The following is a 16683-nucleotide window of genomic DNA, read 5'->3' as shown; positions in this document are numbered from 1 at the left end:
CTCGCTGCACAGCGACAAACACAGCAGCCTCAGGACCGCTAACAGCATTGTGTGTTTCTATCTAACCGATGCGATAAAAGTGAATCGTGTTCCAAAGTGATTTCTCCATTTGTGGTTTCTAACGGCAGTCGGTAAATCGGAGGAAAACTCAGCCTGAAACTCTCCAGAAATCACAGTTCTGCTTTACTGCGCGCAAACAGCTTTCACAAAGGCTGTGGCTGCCGGGGAGTGGTGACGCTGCCCGGTCCGGCTCCAGACGGGTTACATGAGACCAGTAAGACCAGAGACAGAGAGAAATATCCTCAAACTGCGTCTCCGTGTCTCCGAGCCTGGAGAGAGTTGGAGACAGCCAAGTCTCCTCTCAGAACCCCGCACTTTTTCTCTGAAGGCGTCAAAGGAGGCAGAGGGTTGGATCCAGTGGATCTGCTGGATCTGCTGGATCTGCTGGATCAGCTTGTTGCGTCCCGGACAGTTAGTTCCCGCGGCTCCGGGCGCCCGGAGGCCGGGATGAGGGAGAGAGATGCGGCCGAGGAGACGCCAAGCTCCGTCTGGAGAGAGGAGCGGATCAGAGAGGAGGGGAGGGAGGAGGGGGGAGGAGGGGGGGGGGGGGGGTCTAACCTCATCTGTCAAACAGCCGTGAGGAGAAACAGCTAAAGTAATCCTATAATAAACTTTAGAGGGACGCTATACAGACACTGTAAAGCCCTGTAGGATTATTACAGGAATGCAGTGATTTTTGTGTTGGACATCCCAGCTGACTGGCGACAGTAAAATATTCCTATAATATTCCTATAATATCACTATAGGGAATTACAGTGTGTCTGTTGTACTTAGTGACGTCATAGTTTATGTTTGTTTTTGTTTTTTTAAATCTCCTATAGTATCACTGTAAAACTCCTATAATAATGCAAAACTTTAAGTACTTTTGTGAAATGTGTATAGTATCCCTCTAAATTTTATTATAGGATAACTATGTGTATTTTTTTATTTATTAAACAGTTGAATAGGAATATTATGGTAGGATTACAGTGATTTTGGCATATCTGCCCTGTGTTATCACTATAATATACTATATAATAATAATCCTATAGTGACTTACAGTGTGTTTGGGATACTAGTTTATAGTTTCCTTATAGTACTTTATTGTGTTTTTATCTCCTGTAGTTTCAGTATAATATCCGTACAGGATCCTTCAGTTTTGTTGTGATATTTGCTTGTAAAATTATTATAGGGTTATACGATACATAGTAATATATTACTGGTAATATTAATGTATAATAAAAACCTATAATCCAATAATAATTTATAAGGATACGACACACACTGTAAATTCATATTATAGTATACTACTATAATACTATAATACTATAGTATTAGTGATACTATACAAAGTTATCCTACAACAGTACACATGTAAGTCCTTATAGGATTATAATAGGAATATTATAGTGATACCATAGGAGATAAAACACCATGGTCACTATAAAGTCTCTATACTCTAACTCCCTGTAGTGATATTATCAGAATATTTTAGGTGTTACACTGTCCCCATGTCCAACACAAAAAATACTATAATATTCCTGTAATAATCCTATATGGATGTACAGTGTGCCCGTGATCTTTAGTTTCCCTCTAAGGTTTAATATAGTTTAATAGAGAGAAATATTATATATGTTAAAATCCCATAATATTCATTGGAAATAGATTATTGTGTAAGGAAACACTTACCGGTCACGGGCGCCCTCTGGAGAACAGCTTCAGTACTGCAGGACCAGCGGGTTGGTACCGAGGAGGTTCTATATAACGTCGGTACAGGAATCACATGCGTAAATACAGAGTGAAGAGTTCAAGAAGCAGCGGGAAGTTGCCGGTTTGAATCCTCTATAGAGACTCAGGATGTAATAAGTGCCAGATAATGTGATGAAGTGCAGGAGGATAAACTGACCTGCAATCAGTGATCATCAGGAAAAAGAACCACATTATAAACTAAAATAATTATATTTTAACAAATCTAACAATCTTTAAAGACGCTGCTACAGAACTGACAGCAGATGACCTGATGTCAGTGTGGAAGGAGGTGAACTGGTTCAGGTAGATACTCTAATAACAACTGATGCATTATTAGGGAAACAATATGACAGCAATACTTTATCACATTGACCAGCATTTATTACTTTATAAAGGGTGACAACTTTTTAACTGATTATGTTATACTGTAAAAATGTACATAAGAATCATCAGAAATGTGTTAAAGCTCCAAACCGGATTTTATTTTTGTCTCTAATGTTTTAGGGTTTTTTTGTTTGTTTTTTTTGTTCTGTTTTTATGATTTATATTTTATTGAACTTTCAAACTTTATAACAAATAGACAAATAATAATGAGGGATATAAATGATAAAAGTGGTGGGACATTCAAAGGGGTTAAAACAACAACAACAACAAAAAAACCAATAATGAAATGATAAAAGGTCTTTAATGTTTTTAACAACAATAAACAAGAAGGAAGCTCTCTGTTATGGCAAGATCAAGTTATTACATCATCAATAAATAATATTACATCATCAGTAAGTTTAAACCTTCAATAAGTATTATAACATCATTGGTAAGTATTACTACATCATCAATATGTATTATTACATAATCAATAAATAATATTACACCATCAATGAGTATTATTACACCATCAGTAAGTATGATTACATCATTAAGTATTACTACGTCATCAATAAGTAGTATTACATCATCAGCAGAAATATGACACCCCTTATTATGTAATAATTGCTGGTTGAGGTAATGATGTATGAAGTTATTACAGTGGGGAAAGTGAAGCAGAAACTCTCTTCCTTCACCCTTGAGCGAGGCAGCGAGCCCAGCTGCTGCAGAGCCGCAGGGAGCAGCAGCAGACCGGGTCAGGGACCAGGTCAGGGACCGGGTCTGGGACCGGGTCTGGGTTAGAGGACTGGGACAGGTGGTGACTGTGGGAGTGTGAAGCAGAAACCTAAACTACACAGCAGTGAATTCTGGCCTAGAAATAGAAACACAACAGGGAAGAATCGACTCAGCTGCTCTGCTCTCCTGACATTTGGTGAAATACGAAGTCTGAAAATGTAAATAACTTGTAAAGGATCAGCTGGAGGAGACAGGAAACAGGAAGTAGTCTGACGGTGGACAGTCAGAGTGTGGAGGTCAGAGGTCGGGGGGCGGATGGTTCAATTCAACTCATGACAACAAGTTTTCATTTACTGAACCGTGAGCAAAACCTGAAGCTGACCTGAAGCAAACTGTTTCAGCTGCTAAACTGAAGCGTTAGCTAACCTTTTCATGAGACCAACAGGTGGAAATGTCCAGTCCAGTTCCTACTGCTGGACCAGAATCCTTTACTGGAGGAGGAACGTGATCTGAACTGGATTCTGTCTGGTCAGAAGCTGCAGCTCCTGTGGTTCAGCTTCCTCTGTAGGTGCTGTAGGAGAAGCGGCTCAGCAGCAGAGGAACATGGAACTTCTGCTCCGGGTCGGTGATGGTGAAGACGACCTGGACGAGAAATCAGAAAAATAAAAGGTGCTGATGGTGGAGAAAGGAATCAGTGATGCAGAGAAATCACCTTCCAATCACAGGTTGAGTTTTTCATTCAAAACGAGACCAAGAACTGAGGGAGCAGCACACAAAACTGACTAACATCCACTACACTTCTGACTGATGACTGACTAGATATTATTTGGTCAATGTGATTATTTATTTGTCGTCACTAAACTATCAGCTGACAGGAAACTTTGGTCCTGAATGAAAACCTGCAGACTCTCACGCAGCCTCTGTCTCTGTCTGTGAGCAGATTCACCGCAGAGAGACAAATATCTGTGAAATCTGTTGTGGTGTGTGTGAACGATGCATTCTCAAAATTAATTTGGTTTTTAAAGAGTAACTAAACTCTTCTATACCTTTACTAAACCTTCTATAGAGTACAACAGGTGGTGACATCATCTGGCACATGTAATAGCACGCTTTAAACCACTAGATGGCAGCAAACCCACAGAAGTGCTGCAGGCTTTAGCAGAGTGTCTGCAGTCTGGAAGTGAAGAGGACAGTGAAGGGGACAGTGGACCGGACAGTGGACCGGACAGTGGAACGGACAGTGGACTGGACAGTAGACCGGACAGTGAAGAGGACAGTAGACCGGACAGTGGACCAGACAGTGAAGAGGACAGTGAAGGGACAGTGGACCGGACAGTGAAGAGGACAGTGACCGGACAGTGGACCGGACAGTAGACCGGACAGTGAAGAGGACAGTGAAGGGACAGTGGTCCGGACAGTAGACCAGACAGTGAAGAGGACAGTGAAGGGACAGTGGACTGGACAGTGGACCGGACAGTAGACCGGACAGTGAAGAGGACAGTAGACCGGACAGTGGACCAGACAGTGAAGAGGACAGTGAAGGGACAGTGGACCGGACAGTGAAGAGGACAGTGAAGGGACAGTGGACCGGACAGTGGACCGGACAGTAGACCGGACAGTGAAGAGGACAGTGAAGGGACAGTGGACCGGACAGTAGACCAGACAGTGAAGAGGACAGTGAAGGGACAGTGGACTGGACAGTGAAGGGACAGTAGACCAGACAGTAGACCGGACAGTGAAGAGGACAGTAGACCAGACAGTGGACTGGAGAGTGAAGAGGACAGTGAAGGGACAGTGGACCGGACAGTGAAGAGGACAGTGAAGGGACAGTGGACCGGACAGTGGACTGGACAGTAGACCGGACAGTAGACCGGACAGTGAAGAGGACAGTGAAAGGAACAGTGGACCGGACAGTGGACCAGACAGTAGACTGGACAGTGAAGAAGACAGTAGACCGGACAGTGGACCGGACAGTGAAGAGGACAGTGAAGGGACAGTGGACCGGACAGTGGACTGGACAGTAGACCGGACAGTGAAGAGGACAGTAGACCAGACAGTGGACTGGACAGTGAAGAGGACAGTGAAGGGACAGTGGACCGGACAGTGGACCGGACAGTAGACCGGACAGTGAAGAGGACAGTGAAGGGACAGTGGACCGGACAGTAGACCAGACAGTGAAGAGGACAGTGAAGGGACAGTGGACTGGACAGTGAAGGGACAGTAGACCAGACAATAGACCGGACAGTGAAGAGGACAGTAGACCAGACAGTGGACTGGACAGTGAAGAGGACAGTGAAGGGACAGTGGACCGGACAGTGAAGAGGACAGTGAAGGGACAGTGGACCGGACAGTGGACTGGACAGTAGACCGGACAGTAGACCGGACAGTGAAGAGGACAGTGAAAGGAACAGTGGACTGGACAGTGGACCAGACAGTAGACTGGACAGTGAAGAAGACAGTAGACCGGACAGTGGACCGGACAGTGAAGAGGACAGTGAAGGGACAGTGGACCGGACAGTGGACTGGACAGTAGACCGGACAGTGAAGAGGACAGTAGACCAGACAGTGGACTGGACAGTGAAGAGGACAGTAGACCGGACAGTGGACCGGACAGTGAAGAGGACAGTGAAGGGACAGTGGACCGGACAGTGAAGAGGACAGTGAAGGGACAGTGGACCGGACAGTGGACTGGACAGTAGACCGGACAGTAGACCAGACAGTGAAGAGGACAGTGAAGGGACAGTGGACTGGACAGTGAAGAGGCCAGTGAAGGGACAGTGGACCGGACAGTGAACCAGACAGTAGACCGGACAGTAGACCGGACAGTGAAGAGGACAGTAGACCAGACAGTGGACCGGACAGTGAAGAGGACAGTAGACCAGACAGTGGACTGGACAGTGAAGAGGACAGTGAAGGGACAGTAGACCGGACAGTAGACCGGACAGTGAAGAGGACAGTAGACCAGACAGTGGACCGGACAGTGAAGAGGACAGTGAAGGGACAGTGGACCGGACAGTGAAGAGGACAGTGAAGGGACAGTGGACCGGACAGTGGACCGGACAGTAGACCGGACAGTAGACCGGACAGTGAAGAGGACAGTGAAGGGACAGTGGACCGGACAGTAGACCGGACAGTGAAGAGGACAGTGAAGGGACAATGGACTGGACAGTGAAGGGACAGTAGACCGGACAGTGAAGAGGACAGTGAAGGGACAGTGGACCGGACAGTGGACTGGACAGTAGATCGGACAGTAGACCGGACAGTTAAGGGACAGTGAAGGGACAGTGGACTGGACAGTAGACCGGACAGTGAAGAGGACAGTAGACCGGACAGTAGACCGGACAGTGAAGAGGACAGTGAAGAGGACAGTGAAGGGACAGTGGACCAGACAGTGAAGGGACAGTGGACCGGACAGTAGACCAGACAGTGAAGAGGACAGTGAAGAGGACAGTAGACCGGACAGTGAAGAGGACAGTGAAGGGACATTGGACCGGACAGTGAAGGGACAGTGGACCGGACAGTGAAGAGGACAGTGAAGGGACAGTGAAGAGGACAGTGGACTGGACAGTGAAGAGGACAGTAGACCGGACAGTGAAGGGACAGTGAAGAGGACAGTGGACTGGACAGTGAAGGGACAGTGGACCGGACAGTGACGGGACAGTGGACCGGACAGTGAAGAGGACAGTGAAGGGACAGTGAAGAGGACAGTGGACTGGACAGTGAAGGGACAGTGGACCGGACAGTGAAGAGGACATTGAAGGGACAGTGGACCGGACAGTGACGGGACAGTGGACCGGACAGTAGACCGGACAGTGAAGAGGACAGTGAAGAGGACAGTGGACCGGACAGTGAAGGGACAGTGGACCAGACAGTAGACCGGACAGTGAAGAGGACAGTGAAGGGACAGTGAAGAGGACAGTGGACCGGACAGTGAAGAGGACAGTGAAGGGACAGTGGACCGGACAGTGGACCGGACAGTGAAGAGGACAGTGAAGAGGACAGTGGACCGGACAGTGGACCGGACAGTGAAGGGACAGTGAAGAGGACAGTGAAGGGACAGTAGACCGGACAGTGGACCGGACAGTGAAGAGGACAGTGGACCGGACAGTGAGTCTCACCTCCACATACGGGTAGAAGGAGGTTTGTCCTCGGCTCTGCCAGTAGCTGCCGGTCTCGAAGCGGAGCTTGTACATGCCGGGGTGGAAAGCCTCTCTGCTAATGAGTCCTGGACAGCGGCCATCTTCATTTGTAGTCCTAAACATCAGGAAACATGTGAAGGTTTACTGTCGCTCAGTACGAACCTAATTTTCTCTCATCAAACGGAAAATAAAAAGTCTTCAGCCTCCCTCCTCAGATCTTATTTTATTTCTTCTCTCAGAGGAACGTTGTCAGGATGCTGAGTCTTTTATCTTTTCCTCATCACATCATAATAAAGCTTTGTAACTTCTTTATCACTTCAGTGTTCAGACTGACACTGTCTTCTCTACAGACCAGCACTTTCAAAACATTTCCAAATGACTGACAGACAACAAACAAAAGCCAATAAAATTCAAGACTCGCATGACTTGTAATTTTATTTGGTTGTTTGTTTGGTGTGTGTTTTGATTATTTCCTCGTTCTCATAGTGTGTTGGTTTCTCTGTCTCTGCGATGTATGTAATATTTGTGTCTGATAGTCTTATCTGGATTGTTCTTTGTTTAGTTTCTTTTGCGTGTTTTTTTTTGTTTTTTGTTTTTTTTTGTCCCCTTTTCCCTTTACCCTTCGAGAGGTCCTTTTGTCTTCTCGCTAGGATGTCATTGTAAATAAGAATTTGTTCTTAATTGACCTGCCTGGTTAAATAAAGGTTAAATAAAATTTTTAAAAAAATTTACTATTTAAGAAGTTACATTTATCAAAATCAGGGAGAACAAGTCAACATGTCATCCCCCATGAATGAGGCAGGCATCACTCCCAAGTTTCATCAAAATCAGACTGGTGATGTCTGAGTCACATTCAAGTTAAAAAAAATTACCTTAGCACCCCCATCAGGCCAATAAATGTAATGCATGTGCATGCAGTGGAGTCTGATATCACAAAAGAAAACGGTTTCTTCCCAGATCCTGAAATGCTTGACTTATGGTGTCGTATCGTATCGTATTGTATCATAACGTAGCATATCGTATTGTATCGTAACCTAACGTAATGTAACGTATCGTATCGTAACGTATCGTATCGTAATGTATCGTAACGTAACGTATCATAACGTAACGTATCGTATCATAACGTAACGTATCATAACGTAACGTAACGTATCGTAACGTATCGTAACGTATCGTATCGTAACGTATCGTATCGTATCGTATCGTATCGTAACGTATCGTATCGTATCGTATCATAACGTATCATAACGTAACGTAACGTATCATAACGTATCATAACGTATCGTATCGTATCGTAATGTATCGTATCGTATCATAACGTATCGTATCGTAATGTAACGTATCGTAACGTATCGTAACGTATCGTATCGTAATGTAACGTATCGTAACGTATCGTATCGTAATGTATCGTAACGTATCGTATCGTAATGTATCGTAACGTATCGTATCGTAATGTATCGTAACGTATCGTATCATAACGTAACGTAACGTATCATAACATATCGTATCGTATCGTATCGTACCCGACCGTCAGCAGGTTCCAGAGCAGCAGGTCGGAGTCGAGGCGGTGCAGACTGAGCGCCAGCCGGGTCGCCGGGACGCCGTCAGCGCTGTTCAGGACGTGGGTGGTGAGGGGGCAGGACGCCGCCGCCGCCATGCTCTGGGGACAGGAAGGGGCGGGGCAACTCATCACAGTCACAGTCTGAAAGCGAGTGAGTAATTGATTACTTTTATCGCCTTCTATCAGAAACCAAGGAGTTGCAACATCATCAGCAGGCCTCTGGCAGCTTATGGCAGCCTGTGATGGACAGAAAGTTAGAAGTCACAATTTCACAATAGAAGGAGTGAGCTAGCTAATTAGAGCAGAGATCCAACAGAAACGTCTGGTGAAGAGGAAATCATCATCACCATGCAGAATACTAGAATAATAAAACTGCTTTGTTATTTGGGTTTTTGACCTGAGAACAAATAGTGTTGTGACACCGGTCGCTTGTAGCTCCGTCCTCCAGCACCGAGCAGCTGAAAACACAGAAGAAGAGAAGCAGGACAGAAACAGGACAGAGTCCGGGTCAGGAAGAGAGTTTTGAAATCTCGTCGTCTCAGCAGCTGGTGAAATAATCACTGAATCAATGTTATTGATCAGCAAACCTCATCAACCTCTGCAGATTATGGTCTGTTTGTAATATGGATCAGTAAAGACCTTACTGCACCTTTAAAGCTGCATTAGGAGCTTTTGCACGTTTGGCGGCCCAACATGGCAGTGAAGCTAACTGTTTTTTTGAGGACTTCATTACCCAGAAGTCCTGTGCAGTGGCGAGTGATGAGAAGCGGCCAAAATCACCAAATTTAAGCTTTTACTGACTGTGGCTTTCAGTTTGGATCGGTCACTTCCTGTGTGAGCGTACCAGCAGTTAATTAAAGTTAATTTGGACACAATTTTAGATTTAGACTGAGAAGACGACTGGATTTTTACATTAAAATCTTACCTAGTGCAGCTTTAAACATACTTTCTGCAAAGGATTATATAGGAAGATACGGTATGTACAGTATATCTGCACTGCACATCAAGAGAGACCTGGTCAAGAGAAAAGCAAAAACATTTAATCTACAAACATAAAAGTTACAGAGAAACAACAGACGACAATGCAAAATTACAATCAAAATTACATAAAAGGCAAAAGTAAAGTCAAAAATTCACTGTATGAACTCTCAAAAAGCAGCAAACCAACAGCAGACCAGCAGCTGTTTAACACGCTGCACTTTAAACTGTCTGGTCTGTTAAACCGGTCTGTGCAGGAATACAGAAGAAGATTTATTTACCCTGCATGTGAAGACAGAGCTGCAGCAAGACAAACACCTTCCTGAACAACAACAAGCAACAACATTCACACTATCAGCTGTCAGAAGATCCTAAGTGAACAAAACATAGACAACACACTCTGTTATTTCTTAAATCCAGGCTGCACTGCACACACAAATCAGTGATGTTATAGAAAGATGGTTAATAGAACAAAGTCCATCAGGCTGCAACATGATGGAAACCAGGAGCCTTGTTTCAGAGTTTCAGAGTTTCACAGTTTCAGAGTTTCAGAGTTTCTTACCTCAGTATGAAACCGCTCACTGACTGTCTTCAGCTCATCTGGCTCCAACACTCGTCCAGCCAGTTGTAGGAGGAGGAGCCGGTTCCATTGTTGACACAGAGCAGAGATGAGCCTACCCAGCATGCACTGCGAACAAACACGGTGTCAAAGTTCAGCCTGACTCTAATGAATGATTAAAACAACAGTCAACAAGACGCAGCGCTTCACTGTGATTGATTAACTCGTTCTCACATGAGGCTGCAGGTACTGATCTCAGCTCAGGGAAACAAACATCCTGAATGGAAAATAATTCTCTAATTTTACTGCAGTGAGGACAGAGCTGTCGTGTGTCGTGTTTTGGTAACACTTTAGATTAGGGAACACACATTAACTATTAATACGTTTCTTATTAACATCAGTGGTGGAAGAAGTACTCAGATCTTTTACTTTTACTTACTAGTACAAAAGTATTAGCATCAAAATGCACTTAAAGCAACAAAAGTAAAAGTACTGATTATGCAGAATGGCCCATTTCAGAATAATACAGTATATATTATATTATTGAAGTATAATTATTGATGCATTAATGTGTAAGCATCACTTTAATGTTGCAGCTGGAAAAGGTGGGGCTGATTTCCACTACTTTATATACTGCTGGGTAGCTTACAGTAATCTACAATAATACATCACAATTTATTAGTTGATTATATTTTGTATTACTAATCTGAATCTGCAACGTAACTAGTAACTTAAGTTATCAAATAAAGGTAGTGGAGTAAAAAGTACAATATTTCCCTCTGAAATGTAGTGGAGTAGAAGTATAAAGTAGCATCAAATGGTAATACTCAAGTAAAGTACAAGTACCTCAAAATTGTACTTAAGTACAGTATTCGAGTAAATGTACTTAGTTACTTTCCACCTCTGATTAACATGCATATTAGTAGTGTATTGGTTCATTATTAGTCATAACAAACCACTTATTAGCACCTTATTCTGCACTATTGCATTCTACAATTTTACCCCATAAACTCAGCGGCCTCCTCATCAGTCAGTGAGGAAGTTGTTGCACATGAACTGGGCTTTTACTCTGCTTTGCTCAGCTTGGGGGTTTATAAGGTGCTGGTATCACATATTACTGAGAGAAATTATTAAACTATTGTTGGGTTGGAGGGTGAAACCCACTGCCTAGGATGGCATCAAGATGTTAGGGTTCCCCTACCCCCAGCCAAGCGACCGCCCTTATCCAAATGCTAGGCTTAAATACTCTCTGGACTGTTCCATTACCTTTAGCTGCAGGGGAGTTTTCAGTTAACATCTAAACAGTCATTTCACAGGTACTGGCCCAGTATCAACATTATTATCACCATTGTGTTCAACATCTAATCACAGGCGGTAAATACACAACTGCCGACATAGGAAGAATAAAAGAAAACTACATAAAGCAAACCCATTCCAACCTCCCTCCCCAATTCAGTCCACTTGATACAGTCCAATGAGGTTAATCAGCAGCAGCATTCTCACATTGTGCGTTAGGGGGATTACACTGCCACTCATCTAGGCCTCAACCAGGAAGTGTACCTCAAAGGAGAACAGAGTTAGAAACAAGCCACAACCATACACAGAAAACAGTCCATGAACCTATATGACAAAATAAAGTGGATTGCTCAACTGAAATGGGCCCCGTCCAGTAGAGAAACACTTAAAGAATAGCAAGGTCAAACCATAATAATTATTAAACTACATACACTGTACAAACATAAAGTGTGTTCAATAAATGTGTGAGGGCCGTTCACCTGACAGTTGAGGGAGCAGATCTTCTCCCTCACAACTATTGAGGGAAAACCCATAGTGAATAATAGTGAAATATGTGTTCCCTAATCTAAAGTGTTAGCATTTCCTCTTATTAATATTATCATTACTAATTTATTTTCTTCTTCTTCTTTTCCTCCCCAACTCCTCATCAACAGTCATTTTTCCTCTTGCCACTTCTGTCTGTTAAAATAAATAAATAATAAATAATAATAAATATCTAATAAATAATCACTATCTCACGTATGTAATGCACAACCAAACGTGAAGAAATTGTCAGGAAGGTAAATGTTATAAAGAACATGTCGCTCTTTGGATTTAGATTTGATAGAATATTCCTCTGCTGACTGCAAACAGAGGATTGTTCTCCTCTATCTCTCACTCCAGTAGTATTGTTAGTTCTAGTCTTTCTCCACATTAAGACTACATTTCCCATCAGCCCTGTTGCTTCCTGCCCCCCCATGTAACCCTAACCCTAACCCTAACCCTGAAAGCTTTAGCGACCCCATTCACAAACTGCAGGTCCATTTGTAAATTAATAAAATAATAAATGTCTGTCAAAATATAATTGATATATACAGTAGCCTATATATATGAAGCATCCCTAAAATTTTACATATTAATAACTTGCAAAACTCTGACAACGCCTAACCATTTATTTGAGAAAGAGATAACTATTATTATTATTATTATTTGAGAAAGTTAACTTATGAATTTGTTCATTATGTTTTCACCATTATTTTGGGCCCAGACTCAGATTAAAAGCCTAGACTCAGATCTAACACGATGCTTTTCAAATCAACATTTTGTAAGTTTTATCTACATAATTGTTGAATGACTTTTAATAAGATTTTGTGATTACAGTTGATCTCCAATTAATCCACTCTTGAATCCGATAGTATTTATATTTAGTATCTGAATCTACCCATATTTACTACTTATAAATATTCTAAAGTTGAGCAAGAACAGACATTACAGTGTTCTTCGAAAACCGACATCATGTGCTGCAGATCACATGATTTTAAGAATAACTTGGTGGAAGATGATTTATGGTCAAACATAAACCGATTATTTGCACTGGGCTGTTTTATGAACCGATAAATGATCTTATATTAGGGATTCTGCTGCTTATATGACTGTTTGGTTTTTATCTGCAGTGTTTGTTCCATGTGGTTTTACCTTTGTGTTTACTGACTGCAAACCAATTTCCCTTTGGGACAATAAACATATGGAGCTGATTTTTGATTTTTAATTTTTTTGGCAAAGCAGGTTGCAGTTGACAAAGTCAGATGGCTGAAAAGGTTTTTGATGATATTCAGCTGATTTTTATCATAAATAATTAATAATAATTGATTACATTTATATAGCGCTTTTCTAGGTACTCAAAGCACTTCACATATCGGGGGGGGGGGGACTCAACTCATCCACCACCGATGTGTAGCACCCACCTGGGGTGAGTAAAATGAAAGTTACTTCAATAACAACAGTACTTGCTCAGGATCATGTATTAAAATAACTAAAATGTATAACTTCCTCCTCTCCTCCTCTCCTTGTCTCCTCTCCTCTCTCCTCTCCTTGTCTCCTCTCCTCTCCTCTCTCCTACCCTTGTCTCCTCTCCTCCTCTCCTTGTCTCCTCTCCTCCTCTCCTCTCTCCTCTCCTCTCCTCTCCCCTCTCTTCTCCTCTCCTCTCGTTGTCTCCTCTCCTCTCCTCTCCTCTCGTTGTCTCCTCTCCTCTCCTCTCCTCCTCTCCTCTCCTTGTCTCCTCTCCTCTCTCCTATCCTTGTCTCCTCTCCTCCTCTCCTTGTCTCCTCTCCTCCTCTCCTCTCCCCTCTCTTCTCCTCTCCTCTCGTTGTCTCCTCTCCTCTCCTCTCCTCCTCTCCTCTCCTCTCCTCCTGTCCTCTCCCCTCTCCTCTCCTGTCCTTGTCTCCTCTCCTCCTCTCCTCTCCTCTCCTGTCCTCTCCCCTCTCCTCTCCTGTCCTTGTCTCCTCTCCTCCTCTTCTCTCCTCCATGGTGGGACACACAAACACACAAACCGCTCTCCAATCATAGTAGTGGGATAAGCATTAAAAACAATGCATCAGATCAGATATCTCATATGAACATGAAATGGACCTGCAGCTGTTTGACTCCTCACTAACACATTTTCTTAATTGTTTTCTTCAGGTTTGAAATAATGTTTCTGGACTATAAAGAGCGACTATCATATCGTTTTGATTTTTTTTTTTAATATATATAGAGAGAGTACAGTAACACTTTATATTTCCAGTCAGTCACAGTTGTCCAGTTTCCGGTCGGGACAACACACTCAAGGAAAAGTCTTTGTGTGTTTGACAGATTTCCTCCTCTAGAACCAAACAAAGCTCATGAACAGTGACAGAAAGCCGGGATCCAGTCTGGACCTCTGGACGGAACAAATTTGATGAAATCCACGATGTCTTAAACTGCAAATAAGTCGCTCTGTGCAGGAAAAAACATGAGAAAATGTGTTTCCCAGCAGAAAGGATCAGCTGGAGGAGAGAGGACAGGAAACACGGTGGACAGTCAGGGTGTGGAGGTCGGAGGTCGGAGGTCGGGGGGGGGAGGCGGCCAGATGGTTCAACTCCCAACTCATGACAACAACTTTTCATTTATTGAACTGTGAGCAAAACCTGAAGCTAACCTGAAGCTAACTGTTTAGCTGCTAAACTGAAGCGTTAGCTAACCTTCTCATGTGACCAACAGGTGGAAATGTCCAGAACGATTCCTGCTGTTGGACCAGAATCCTTTACTGGAGGAGGAACCTGGTCTGAAATGGATTAGAGTTTGTGCTCATTTCACAGAATTTAATGAATCTGTCTGACTGACTCTATAACTAACTCTTTTATTAATGAGTTAATAAAGGAAAGTTCCTGTCTCCCTGAATTTTACATTAAATTAGAAAGTAAGCAGTCAAACATTAGGTGGAGTTTAAGTTTCAATGGGGTCTCCTCCATTAATAATAACTCCCTTGACTCATTTTAAGGGGATTTTGCATGAATTAAAGCTCCATATTCTGCACTGTCCAGAGTTTTATTTTGTGTCTTTCTGTCCATTCAAAGCTCTCAATCCATTTCTCCACGTTCATTTTCCAGCATCTCTCTGAGCCTTACCAAGAACAGGCCGTTTCTGTCTCCGTGTCTTTAAGGCTCATTAATATTAACGACCCCTCCGTTCCGATCGGCTAACCGTTTCCAGAGTGAAACGTGAGACTCCGCGGCCCGGCGGCTACAGGTAGGGAAAACTCTCCGGTAATAAACGACGACAACCGCTCAACCGCTTTGAAAAAAACACTTTGTTAGTCTATTATTTCTTACAAAAATGATAATGAGCGAACCTTTGTGACGCCACAAAGTTACGGAAGTCCAAACGGCTCGTTTAGAGGCTCGCTGCACTAATATGGATTGTGTGGATTTAGTTTTGATACTTTCACCATGTTTAGATAGACCATCCAACTCCTTTATCACCACAGAGGAGAGGGGAGTCCTGCTTTACATGATATGGGATTTTAAGGGGTGAATTAATGTAGATGTAAGGGTGTTTTAAGGGATTACTGGTTCATAGAGTCCAGAGAGCCATAAAGCCATGAAACCACACTGCAGTCCTGTTCACAGCTGCACACACACAGTGATAACCGGCCTGATGAGGATCAACAGAGATGAGACTCTGCAGCTGCCGCCTCACTGCCTTCATCACCAGCAGCAGCTCAGACTTCTTTTATTAAAGATCAGATCTGTTCAGCTCTGATATGATGCAGCTTCCTCTGAACACAGCCGCAGAAAAAAAGAGACTGGAGGACAGGACATTTTATTTTCTTTCACATTTTATTTATTCATTTAATTGTTCAGCAATATTTTTGTAAATGAATTCATAGTGTAAAGGCAGTAATGTATCCCAGAGTTTCACTACCGTTGGATAGGTGTGTGTGTGTGTGTGTGTGTGTGTGTGTGTGTGTGTGTGTGTGTGTGTGTGTGTGTATGTGTGTGTGGAGTTTCAGTGGAGAGTTTTAGTGTCCCATGATGATCTAAATATGTTTTCAGAGGTTTTTTCCACCCTGATGAGAAGAACATTCAGAGAGGAACAAAATACTTGGATTTTTTTTTTGCATGAAAATGAACACATTTAAAGATATTGAATATTGGCACAAAATATTGGCTCAGTTTCGGCCTTCAAAACCTCTGTCAGTCGAACCTCAGTGTGAAGTTGTGCAGCACTGAGACTCTGGTGCTGCTGCCAGGTTCAGCTGCACATCGAGCCGCTGCAGAAGTCCTGCAGGGACTGCATCCATGCTGCACTGCTGCTGCTGCTCCTCCCCCAAAATTCAAGTTTTGATCTTTTTAGCCACCAGAACGCAGAAGGAGCAGTTTGATAAGCAGTTGGCTGAGACACAAGAGTTTTGCTTTAAAATAAACCAGCTGATTCCAAACATTCATGTTCAGGACTCCTCAGCAGATCTGCATGAGGCTAACGATCTCCATCTGAAAACTATGTTGTAGGTTTAGTACACAGTTTTGTCTGTTGAAGGGAGGTGACAGTGGGGAAAGTAAAGCTGTGATCAAAACAGACTCTGATATTCTTTCATTGTGCGACTGCTGCTGAGTGAAATAATATAAACATTTAACAATTCCTTGTTTTTCCTGCGGACCGCCCGGAGCCCCCTGAAGGACCCCTGGTGGACCCCGGACCCCACTTTGGGAACCAAGGCAATAAACTAATTCGGTTCCACAGTATAACACTAGCACACTCCTGTG

General features: G+C 43.3%; 1 protein-coding gene across 1 annotated transcript; it reads right to left on the bottom strand.

Moving 5' to 3' along the window:
- Nucleotides 1-3441: 3441 nt before the first annotated feature.
- LOC139667150 (5-hydroxyisourate hydrolase-like) lies at nt 3442-8688 on the bottom strand. Its single transcript, XM_071546570.1, has 3 exons — nt 8552-8688; nt 7008-7143; nt 3442-3531 (listed from the first exon to the last, which is right to left on the bottom strand). The coding sequence occupies exons 1-3, from the start codon at nt 8683-8685 to the stop codon at nt 3442-3444; spliced, it is 360 nt and encodes a 119-aa protein (XP_071402671.1). The 5' UTR covers nt 8686-8688.
- Between the last annotated feature and the right edge of the window lie 7995 nt (nt 8689-16683).

The sequence above is a fragment of the Centroberyx affinis genome, unplaced genomic scaffold (genome assembly GCF_046629955.1).
Source record: "Centroberyx affinis isolate AG114_WGS23_722 - 3 ecotype Tasmania unplaced genomic scaffold, CSIRO-AGI_Caff_v1 ptg005322l_1, whole genome shotgun sequence".
Lineage (NCBI taxonomy): Eukaryota > Metazoa > Chordata > Actinopteri > Beryciformes > Berycidae > Centroberyx > Centroberyx affinis.
This window is presented reverse-complemented; position numbering and strand designations above follow the sequence as displayed.